The 12,544-nt window shown below is 43.8% G+C and overlaps 2 protein-coding genes across 2 annotated transcripts in view; both read left to right on the top strand.

Moving 5' to 3' along the window:
• The window catches only part of abi2a (abl-interactor 2a), a 46,514-nt gene extending 44,470 nt beyond the window's left edge, over positions 1 to 2,044 (top strand). The window contains 1 exon segment of the mRNA XM_062534997.1: positions 199 to 2,044. Within this exon segment, the coding sequence (XP_062390981.1) occupies positions 199 to 374 (176 nt within the window). The 3' untranslated portion in view covers positions 375 to 2,044.
• A 1,435-nt stretch (positions 2,045 to 3,479) lies between these two features.
• LOC134078992 (secreted phosphoprotein 24) lies at positions 3,480 to 12,391 on the top strand. The gene is made up of 5 exons (XM_062535155.1): positions 3,480 to 3,484; positions 6,181 to 6,292; positions 6,835 to 6,957; positions 9,032 to 9,213; positions 12,181 to 12,391. Exons 1-5 carry the CDS (start codon positions 3,480 to 3,482, stop codon positions 12,389 to 12,391), a joined length of 633 nt encoding a protein of 210 aa, XP_062391139.1.
• The last annotated feature ends 153 nt before the right edge of the window (positions 12,392 to 12,544 follow it).

Genomic DNA, 12,544 nt, shown 5'->3' with positions numbered 1-12,544 from the left:
AATATTAAGAGCTGCCTAAAATTCGTTCGAATATCATATATTTTTCAAAAATTCGAATTATATTCGAATAACGAAGTTCGGAGTCAAAGCCCTAACACACGCACACACACACACACACAGATATGCAGACTTTCATGCTTGATGTCTCTCTCTCTCTCTCTCTCTCCCTCCCCCCGTTCCCCTGTCCCCCTGGTGCAGTGGTGGCCATCTATGACTATGCGCGTGATAAGGAGGACGAGCTGTGCTTCCAGGAGGGCGCCATCATCTACGTCATCAAGAAGAACGACGACGGCTGGTACGAGGGCGTCATGAACGGCACCACCGGCCTGTTCCCCGGCAACTACGTCGAGTCCATCATGCACTACGCAGAGTGACCACACCTCACCCTCCCACACACACACACACACACACACACACACACACACACACACACACACACACGCATTACGCAGAGTGACCACACCTCACCCACCCACCCACCGACCCACCCGACCTGGCAGTCACAGCTCACACACACACACACACACACACACGCATTACGCAGAGTGACCACACCTCACCCACCTACCGGACCCTGCAGTCACAGACACAACTTACAAATATTACACAACTCCTCATGTTAAACGAGTGTGTGTGTGTGTGTGTGTGTGTGTGTGTGTGTGCCCCCCACACATTCCTACAGATTCACTGACTACAGAAGTGCTAAATTGGAAGGGGGGGGGAGGGCAGAGTGAGAACAGATCACTCAGGGGTTTTTGAAAAGGCTTTTGGGACATGAACACAGCCTCTGCAAATATGTTTTTCTAAATCAAATTAAACCCCTAATCAAACTTTGACATTCAGTCATTTATAACCCTACGTATGACATGAAGGAGAGCGCTGAGATGAAGAAAGCATAAATCGTGACATAAATCAACAACGTAACAACTCTTCTTCATTTTAGATCAACTGGAATGCTTTAAAATAGGGATGAGTTCTGTCTGTCTTTATACCAAACAGGGATCTTCAATCACTTTCTTGCTCTTGGCATTCAATGCCAATCACTGCTAAGCAGCTAGTCCTTGTTTGCTCTGTGATTGGCTGCACGCTTTAGAGGCGGGGTATTCTGGCCAAGTTGACGTGACCGTTTGCGTGACCTTATTTTTTGAAGACGGATTATGTCTTGAGAGTGGATTAACCAGCCCTGTTAGAATTTCACTTTTAAGACCTTTGGTTGTGTTTCATGTCAGGTTGTACAGAACACATTTCAGGGAGAAATGTTTTTGTTTTTTTTCCAAAAGGGAAATCATTGTGTCAGCAGACCAAGCTGGCAAGTATTAGATGCGTCTGAGTCTGATTTCCAAAGCACCAACTTTGTTCAAAGTTTGCTTACCTCTTAATCGTACTTAGCTCAAAAAGACAAAATCAAATAGGAAAACAAATCGATACGTTCAAAACTTCATTTTCTTTTATTTAATACCCATTCAGCGGAGAGCATAGCTTTATGTCTTCGAATGAATTCCCAGAGATGTGTCCGTGTGTGTAAGTGTTTCTGTGTGAGCTCGTTGGAAACTGTCATCCGGCATCTGCATCATGGGTAGTTTTGCAGCACTCCCTTCAGAGCCAGTTGGCACAAAATGGTGGCTCGGACGTCTCCACTATATCGGCCAATGGAGCGTCGTCTGTCTCACTCCCTACACAGACATTCAGTACGGGACAGAAGGCCCTGATTTTGCACAAACTGTCCCAGTTGGCTCCCTGTAGGAAGGACGAGTGGTCCTGCTCCAACCTCTTATGCAGTACCATGGCAACAGCATCCCATGAACATGTGTGGATTAATTCATCTACATTTCTTGTACATTTTTAAATGTTTTTATTTTCTTTTTGTCACATTTCTTTTCTGTTGGCCTCCCATATTGTGTAGAAAATCCTAACCAAGTGGTTTATTTTTAGTTTCCTTTTGTTTTTTAATGATATTGTTTTTATATATATATAAATATATATGTTGTGTATGTAGTGCTACTTGGGCTGCATGCTTAATAAAAAGAAACATTTCCAAAACGTATTCATCTGCCATTTCACCCTTTTCTTTGTCACTGACTTGGTTGCCATGACTCTGATCTCTTCTGAGGAGGCCGGCTGCTGAGCTTCTCACATGTTCCACTGCGTCCATTCTATTCTAGAACCGCTCCGCTGGATTCTCTTGATACTTGTTCTGAGTTAGGGACAGTGGAGATGGACACAGGCCAGTCTTAAATTAAACCACGTGGACTTGCCTCTGAAGGTGCAATGTGAAGACTTTTGTCAGCCAGAATAAGGATGTTCACAGGCGTAAAATGATATATTTCTGGGGGAACAGGGGAATATGTTTAAGAATATCTTGATTTGTTTCATGTTCTTGCATTTATTCTTCATGAATTTATTTAAAGACAGTTGTGAAGGATTTGGGGTGTTTTTTTTACAGTTGTGAAGGATTTGGGAATTCCATTTGCAGAAATGGAATACGGTATTGATAAATGTGTTGTCATACGTGTAATTTAATCAACTATAACTATGAATTGTTGTTTTTTTGCTTGGAATAAGTATTACCATAAAGAGTGAGTCATCGGGACGACCCATAAAACCGGCTTTAGAGGGGGGGTCATTTGGTTTCCATGGCACCCGATGGCCCCCATACCTGATCCACGCTCTTGGATAGGGCGGTACTAGGATAGTGGCAACCTTTAGGTGTCACTAAACTACACGATGCACCTTTTAAGGAAATGCCACTTTAAAGGCTTGAAACACAGGCTGTCCTGTTGTTGATGGGTTTTTTTTTTATTTGCCCACAAAGGTCTCTTTGTTAGTGGTTTTGTGCGTGAGCGTGAGTAGGCCTGCTTGTTGATTGGCCGCGGTGGGAGATCCCCTACCTACAGCAGTATCAACTGTTTATATTTGCATATACAAATATATTATTTACAGTTACAATGGCAGAATTTGACCCAATGAATCTTGTACCAGGGCAGTTTTTTCCAAATAAGGCATCACATTTTTATACCATCACATTCACCAGTCCCTTCAATGTTTTGGTCTACCACTGAAAAATCAGACACACTATTCAACTAATGACACACTTTTTTCAGTCATTGTTTTCAACTGATTGCATCTGGGCTATCCTCCAGCAGAAAATGCTGTGGAGTTAAAGTCTGGCAATTTAAAACTAGATTATCCCCTGGCATGCAATTAAAGGTGTCATTATCTATCATTACCGATGTGAGGACTGCTCACTCACCTCCATACCAACATGACTCATGTCCTCAAGTTGCCATAGCAGCAGATGCAGTGTTCTGAGCGCTGACCGTATTCCACGGTGGGCAGGTGCCGGTCATGCTATCTTCCCATTGGATGCTGACGCTCATGATGCATTATGACGTAATGACTTTGCTGTGGCGTGTGCATGACATGGTCACATTAGTGCTGTGTCTGGAGGCTCAAATCTAGCCTTATGGAAATTATAGGCCATGAAGTCAGTCTTATAGCAATGAAGAAGACCACTACACACACGCACACACGCACACACACACACACACACACACACACACACACACGTGTACGTGTGTAGACTACACTGTAAAACCACATAGTTCAAAGTACTTAAATTCACTCCTACACTACACTACACCACACACACACACACACACACACACACACACACACACACACACACACACACACACACACACACACACATTACTGCAGTGTGTGCATCTCCACCAGACAAAGGATGCAAAACAAAGACGTACCTGAGAGGAAACATTAGTTGATTGGATGGAATGATCTGTTGACATGTTTTCCGTGCGGCCAAAAACAGATGGTTACATTCCTGTACTTTGTTTTCTGTGAAATTTAAGAAACTATAAGTCTATCAAAATGAAATATATCTTTTTTGTTATTGATAAGTGATATATTTTTGAGTGAAATATGGAGAAATGTAAAGGCCTTTTGGAGAAAAAAAAGTGTTGTCTAAGATTATACAAATCCTATATTGTACATTTATGAATATATATTTCCATATGTGAGGTGCGTGCAATTTACTTCTCATCTGTGAGTCATTAAAGAAAAACAAGCAAAACAAGTTTGGTCTGGATTCAGTCTGTCACTCTTGTGTGTTGTCTGGAGACGATATTTGAGCTGAAAGGACAATGTTTATCTGTGTCTGTAATGAACTGTGTGTGTGTGTGGGGGGGGGGGGGGGGGGGGGGGGTATTGTCTTCCTAATCGTAACCCCTGACAGTTGTAGTTCACTGAGGACTACTGAGTTCAAAAACAACTTCAAACGTCGTTCTTTCAAGATCGGTAACTGACGGCAAGAGTTGAGTTCTCTGTCTAAATCAGGCAGCTGGCAGCTGCTGGTGAATGAGAAGTCCTCATTAATTCTAGAACTCTCTCAGGGTTCCGCTCTCCTGCTGCTGAGGAGATGATGTGGCCCGGCGCTGGGCCTGGGCCCGGGCTGCTCTCCATGTTCTCCAGCCTTATGCAACTTGGCAGGAGCCCTGGTCCAGATGGTGCAGAGATGATGGTCTGGGGGTGGGGCGACGCCTGCTGCGTCAGGGGACCGGGGAGATGGAGACGAGGCGGAGGTCTGGTTCCAGTGCTATGGGTGCTGCCAGGAGTCAACAGGGACGAGGAGGTGTGTGTGTGTGTGTGTGTGTGAGGGGGGCGGGGGGGCTACTGATCAGCCTGTTAGCTTTAGAGTCCGATGGGAGTAAGAGAGGGGAGAGGAGGAATCTTCAGGGATTATATATATATATATATATATATGCTTTCTCATAATTGCCATGGAAATGCACGCACACATCTGTGTGTGTGTGTGTGTAAAAGATATGCTCAACTAAATAAGAGGGATTAGGCCAAGTCCCAGACTATACAATTTTTCTGTATCCTCATGTGTTTTGGTTTTTTTTTTAAAAGCTTGCTGCAGCTTAAATTGCCCATATGGGATCACTGAATTGAAAAAATAAAGTTTTCAATGTCAGTCTCCATGGAAATTCCTCTAGGCTAAATCCACGTGTCGGAGAGTGGTCCAAGTGTGATACGGTTTTCCCATTGCGCTTATCTGAGTCCCACAGACCGATGCACGCCAAGCATGCACGTGATGTGTGGTTAACCACGGAAAAAAATATCTGCACACTGTCTTGTACGCTCCCAGTTTAATGGCAGAGTACTTTTCAACCATTCAGGTCATCGCCGTACCTGACAGTGTGCGGATATGTTTTCTTTTGACTACGTTTGTGCCCATATCCAGCTCCTGTCGAATTTGAATACATGTGCGTACATTCCTACACTGCAGTTGGTTAACCATGGAACTCCTCTGAAATGGCCGGGCATGTTCTCAATCGCAGCTCTCTCCTCACACCTCGCCCCGGGCCATTGATTAGTCATTATAGGGTAGCTGCAGTGTATCTTACTGGCAGTTGTGTTGTGGCAGTTGGTTGAAGTGTATACATGTGTACGTATGGGGCACAATCTGAACAGAGAAGAGTGTACTGGAGCAGCATTAATTTATTCCCACAGGACTTTGTGCTACATTAAAGTTTACAGGACACAACAATTTATCCCTATACAGGTATCTGTGCTAGAGACAAGTTTACAGGAGACTACAGTGCATTTCTACAGAGGTTTGTGCTACAATTAAGTTTACAGGAGACTACTGTTTTATCTCACCTGAAATCCGATATAAGGTGAAGTTGACATGTTCATCAGAGGGGTGATGTCCATCTGGGCTTATTTGGTCCTGCTTCAGTGCGTCTGTGTCTCCGGTAAGTGTGTGTGTGTGTGTGTGTGTGTTGTTTTTCATCATCAACTCTCCTTAGTTTACATTAAAGTTAGGCTTGATTACGTTCAAATGAGTGTAGTGGGCCTAACTGAATGCTAGACGTCGTGTTAGAGTGTTTTATGGTCTCACGGATATATAGCCCAAAGAGCTATTTAAAGTTTTGTTTTGTTTTTAAGCCAAATTGTTCTTTTTACGTTAGTAATATAATCCTGTGGTGTGAAGTTGCTCAAGTTCAGCTTCCGTCCTGCGGCGGATTTGGCCCAAAGACATAACCCAAAAGAGTTATTTAAAGTTTTATTTATAAATAAATAACTATTAAAGTCAAATTGTTCCTTTTAAGTTAGTAATATAATAGTCCTGTGGTGTGTAGTGCTTCCGTTGTTCAGGTCCAGCTTCCGTCCTGCGGCGGATTTGGCCCAAAGAGTGGCTCTTACTCAGCTGAACCGGCACGCCACCTCGCCGTTTCTCTTCCGTGTTAACAGGAGAACCGTGCAACAGGTGAGGCTGATAGGCTCTCGTGTGTGTGTGTGTGTGTGTGTGTGTGTGTGTGTGTGTGTGTGTGTGTGTGTGTGTGTGTGTGTGTGTGTGTGTGTTTGTGTGTGTGTGTGAGAGAGAGAGAGAGAGATACGGTGGCCGGATGGGGGCCTAATGTGATTATAGACTCACAGAATCCCTAAAGCATTGCCTCTGTTGACAATATTGGCCTACATACCAGTCTAGTTCCTAACTGACATTATCTAAAAGAGTTTTGATCACATAATTAAAGTCTTGCTTTGTAATCCTTGCTAAATCCCTTCTGCATCATAATCCACACACCCTGGTGTGCCCTCTGCAAAGCGAATGAATGTTGAAAACACATTGTTTCCTTACATCTTTGAAGCTAACTGCTGCCATCTGGTGGCCATATCCACCTTCTTTAAATGCTGTTTAAATGTCTTGGAATGCTGAATTTTCTGATTGAAGTTATTGCGGTCAGTTTACAGTAATCTCTCCGTAATCTAACACAGACTGTGATGTGTGCTCCTTTCTCCCCCATGCAGATCTCAGAGGTGGGATTCAACACGTATGATATGGATCTCCAGTTTGGTGTCAGAGAGAGCGTCTGCCCCGTCGGAAGCGAGAATTATCTGGATAGATGTGCCACCATGTGGAACCCTTCTGCGGTCAGAAAATCATATTGATTATTAACATCAGAATTGTCAGAAATAGGCTACTTGAGCAGACGTTGAAAGATGCTGAAAGCTTGCATCATTCTGGTTGTCTCATGACATGAAAACACTTGAGGCACTTGAAAACACTTGTGGCAAGGACGGGCGCAAACATGCACTTGTTGGTTACCACTTGGTTATGATTAAGGGAATGTCCATCAAAGCAGGACATGCCCTTATCCAGTGTTGTCACGGTGATAATAGAAGACTTTTCTCTAAAACGTCCAGGTGTTTCATGTAGGCTACTGTATATGGAGCCTCTGCTGTGTCTATGTTTGACAGGTGCATCCCTTTGGGATAGAATCATAGCGTTAGCTAATTTTGCTCTCTAGTTAAGTTTCCAAGATGTGATGCCATAGTGCTTTTCCACAAACACGATGGGAGTGAGGAATTGGGACCGCACCCTTTTAGTTATTGGTTAGTATTTTTCCATTCAGAACTTCACAAGGATTCATTTTAACCCCTTGTTCTTCATTCCTGCTGTGCATCAACATTTACTCACGACCACAAGTCGCAAGTCACAACCAGCAGACCACACCTCTTGAGTAAAGACAACATGTCCTCCCAGCACAAACAGTCTCGCTAACGTATCACTTCCACACACACATGCGTGCAAATTACTATTTGTTACTCTTCAGTGACCTGGCTATCACCAGACCAAACTCAATCGTTTAAGATTGAACATTAGTCTGGGGAGTCTGCGCTGTATTTCTACTTCACAAGAGGCATGATCAATGGGCATAGTTCAAATGACTCTGTACACACATGGATAGTCCTTCAACCAATCAGAGCAATGTTTCCCATGCGCTTGGTGTATAAGCTAGTTTGTGATTGGTTCAAGCAAATGTGGACAGGAAGCAGGAGATATACTGTAGGGTGCCTCTCATTTGGTGTTTTATACACCCTCCCTTTCCTTCCTCGATCCTCGTCCTCACTGATCTAGATAAAGAATGATGGGGCGGCAACAATGGGATAGTCTATCCAGTGTTAGTTATAGATCAGTGGGAACGCCTCTCGAGGATCGAGGAGAGATGTTGAGAGGCACCCATAATTGTGCAGGTTTCAAGCCTTAACTGCAGGGCGAAATCTAATCGCCGGCAGATCGGCTGGGTTTGCCCAGTCTAAATCTTCAGTAGAGCATTCTAAATGTCCACTAAAGTGTTCTTTGTGGAGCTCTCCACAGTGACCTTTTGACCCCTGGTTTATTATTGTGACGATTTGTAAAAATGTGGCTTTATTTCAGCACAATACTGTTGTAAGCCATGTTTTTTAAATCGCTTGCCAAGATCAGTCTCATCTGTTATGTCTCTTTCCCGGTTTTGGTTCGGGGTCTCTGTTTTGGGGATCTTAAGATTCTTCAGTGGAATGTTGGCATGCTTTAGGGCTGGTCCTAACCCAAGTGTGCTCAGGGCTAATCCATCACCATTGGAGAGGTTATTTTGTACTAATATAACTGCAGATGTCATGGAATTTATTATTACGTTTCAAGTTTTATGGCTGAGGGCTGTATACTTGGTGCTTATTGACATGGAAAACATGTCAGTTCATATTCAGCTATTATGATCGTCTTGGCATTGTGGAGGTGTAACTGACGTCAGAAATAAAAAATGGACATTCAAAAAAGTCTAGGCAACTTTGATTCAAAACTTTCTTCAAACTGTTTGGAAGTTCTAACATAATTTCTAACATAAATTAAAAAACTACCTCTGTAACAACCCAAAAAAAGAAAAGATATGTTTGTGAAACATGAGGAAGGCCTTGTGGGGTAAATTTGGGGTCATTTTCAGTAGCTGTCAGGTCTTATATTGTTACAGCAACAGTTAGTAATTTCCTACTTTTTGAATCATGTCCACATATTGATGGACTTCTCCCTCAGGATGTCTTCTGACGGTATCTTTATCTCTCTCTGCTTCCTTCTCTCTCCCTCTTTCTCTGTCTCTCTCTTTATCTATTTCCTTCTGTTTCCCTCTTTCTCTCTCTTCCGTCCCTCTCTCTCTCTCTCTCTCCCTCTCTCTCTCTCTCTCTGCAGGTGGAGGGGTTGTGCTCCAGTCGAGTGCGTGTCTCTGCACACTATGCTCTGCTCCTGGAGCTGCGCTGCATGATTGACAGCTCCAGCAGCGAATCCAGCAGCAGTGAGGAGGAGATGGTCAGGGTGAGGGCACCAATCGCTGCTCAAGTCCCGGGCATCGTGCTATGCAGGGGAGCTGCCAGGTGCGCTCAACTCCTCTGGTAGTCACCACCTCACTGCCAAGGCTATAAAGCAGCACCCACATTATCTAGACTACACAAAGCCCAAGTGGATACTGTTGCCTTCTATAAAGCAGTACACACTATCTAGACTACACAAAGCCCAAGTGGATACTGTTGCCTCTTATAAAGCAGCACCCACACTATATAGACTACACAAAGCCCAAGTGGATAGTGTTGCCTTCTATAAAGCAGTACACACTATCTAGACTACACAAAGCCCAAGTGGATAGTGTTGCCTCCTATACAGCAGCACCCACACTATCTAGACTACACAAAGCCCAAGTGGATAGTGTTGCCTCCTATACAGCAGCACCCACACTATCTAGACTACACAAAGCCCAAGTGGATAGTGTTGCCTCCTATACAGCAGCACCCACACTATCTAGACTACACAAAGCCAAATTGGATAGTGTTGCCTTCTCGTAGGCTAACTGTGATGTGTGTTGTTGTTGTTATGCACTTTTGCACTCCAGTGGGGTATACTACGAATCTCGTTGAACATAACCAGGTTTTCTTTGGATAACCTGGATTGCTAAAAACGAAAGTCGCAATCAGAGTTGAGTGGTACTACGAAACTCACTCAAGGATGAATTTATCAAACTAGGCTTTCAGCTCAGATCTGTGCGCGTTCTCGTGGTTGGGGTGACTTTGACCAATCGGGGAACGTGGAGACGCACAAGACAGCCTCGGTTAACCAACGATTACTTCCGCATTTATGAACGGCACAGAAATCTAGGGTGGTCTTTTTTAGTGTCTAACCCATAACATCAAAAAATCGATGGTCATCAAATATTGCATGGTATGCACGTCCATAGTAGTGACATATTTGCACGCGCAACATAGTTAAAAGCGCCTTCGAGATTCAAAATGTTTGCAGAGGCGGGGCTGAACCTGTTCGAAGTTTGACAGATTAGCACACGTGAGATGACTTCGTTATCCAAGATAATGGATTGGTTAGAATTGGTCAGAGGGCGGTGATTTTTCACGATTTGAGCTATAACTAAGCACATAACCTGCTCCCGACCAGGTTTGGTTGCGAGCATAAGATACCATGGTGATACAGCGACGCTAAAACAAATCCACTTTCGTATGACAGCATACCCTGGCTTTGAGCGCAACATACCTCGCTAACCCACTAATCGAGATTCGTAGTATACCCCACAGGCGAACTGTAAGCCTACAGTTGACTAGCCTGTTGATGTTATTCTTTGTAATTCAGTACATTATACAACTCATATTGTGTTGGCTCCTTATTGATCAGGAATTGTGATGTTAAGTGTCCTTTGTTGTGTATGTGTTGTTTGTGCAATAGCACTTACACACTCCAGGTGAACTGTACGCCTGTAGATACGTTGTAACTTGACTCATTAATTAATAGTATGGAAATGCAAAACGCTTATAGGATGTAAATGCATATTTAACATAAAATATGGCAAGCCAATTTTGAGTTACAATTTGTTTATAAAAAATGATAAGCATTATGATGCGTCTGTTTTGTTTACATTAGTAATTATATATTGAGCAGAATAAATACATTTTGCAATGTGTGAGAATGTACAGTATCATTAGCAAAGCATTTCATATTTCATTACCATTTCACACTGGGGGAGTTGACTGAAGCGGGTTTCATCGTTGATGTGCTGGAACTCTTCATGCTACCACTACTGACCAGAGTCGACTGGGCAAAAAATTATTTGCATATTGGAATAAATTAGCAGATATAAATAAACCACCAAGACATATTATTTGATAAGACTCCTTATAATAAGTCAAACTCTTATTACCTCCGCCAAGGAGGTTATGTTTTCATCGGGGACCGGCGTTTGTCTGTCATTGCTACAGTAGGTGAGCCGCACCTGGGCGAGGCCTACCAGTGCTAGAGGGACTCCTGGGTCTACTCCAAGAGAGGCGCACACAGAGACTTTTGAATCGTTTGAATCTCCCATTTATGTTGCAGGTGGTGGCCATCTGCCCGTAACACATCTGTAGGTCAAATACAACACCAAGGGCATTTTGGGAAGTTACAGAAATATTTTTAAATACACTTTTTCCCTGAGCACGCATTTTGGTCGTTGTTTTTACCTTACCATAAACCTGATGCATTCTATGCCAGTTATGTATCCAACTGCTGTCTCTAGCTAGCCTACTTCCAAAACTAAGCTGCTGCAGATTTTGTTCCGAGGACACAAGTTACCAAAACTCAATAACATGTTATGTGATTGGCTAATCAATTCAATTCCCAACATGTCTCGCTTACTTGCGAGACATCGGCTGCACGGGCTAAGTTTGATAGCCATGCAAATTCGCTACTTGTGTAGCTGACTCACTAGGTGCAACACCCAACCGGGTCCGTGTAGACAATATACATTAGCAATAGCGGCAGGTTCAAACATACCTGCTCCGCCAGAAAAATGAGCGTATTGGAGCCTTGTAGCGAATTATGGGAGTTTTCCGGGAGAAACAACAAAACGGGAGGATTTGGATTTGGATTTTTTATTTGGATCCCCATTAGCTCGGTCAGACCAGCTATCTTCCTGGGGTCCTATAAATCATTTTCAATCAATCATCATTTACATAGGAAACATAAAACATACAACATTTGACGCACACAACCACATACAAGAAAAAGAATATAGACAAATTTAGAAAATCCAGACAAAAATTCAACCAGACTATGACAAAAAGTAAAATAGACAGGACTAGCTCCTATAGGTTAAGTTCCATTGTACACATTTTATAATGTTAATAATACTACCTCATCAGATAATCTCATAGGCTATTAGTGACACACATTTTAACAATTTAGTGATCTTACACTATTTAACTCATCATAATAGAAAGGGCGGCGGGAGATGACCTTAAAATACCGCGGGAGTCCCGGGAAAAACGGGAGTGTTGGCAGCTATGTTCCTGCCCCCTTGGGAGCAGGAGAGCAAAAGGACTCCGCGGCGGATCCGCCGCGGAGGTAGCGCGGCTTCCGGAACGGACCCGCGAAACGGACCCGTATCGGCGTCCACTTGCACTCAGTGACGGATCCGTTACGGGGGCGGATCGCGGACCCGGCTGGGCTCCGCGCTACCTCCGCTCCGCATCCATCCCGGACCCGCAAATCCGCCACGGATCCGCGACGGACTCATAGAAAACCTCTGGACCGGGTCCGTTCTGGACCCGCCACGGACTCATAAAAAATACTCTGACCCGGAGCCTGTTCGGACCCGCAAATCCGCCGCGGATCCGCAACGGACTCAAAATACCTCTGGCCCGGGTCCGTTTTGGACCCGTTCATCTCATT

The sequence above is a fragment of the Sardina pilchardus genome, chromosome 4 (genome assembly GCF_963854185.1).
Source record: "Sardina pilchardus chromosome 4, fSarPil1.1, whole genome shotgun sequence".
In the NCBI taxonomy this organism is placed as follows: domain Eukaryota; kingdom Metazoa; phylum Chordata; class Actinopteri; order Clupeiformes; family Clupeidae; genus Sardina; species Sardina pilchardus.
The sequence above is the reverse complement of the archived record's forward strand: the minus strand, read 5'-3'. Positions and strand labels throughout refer to the sequence as shown.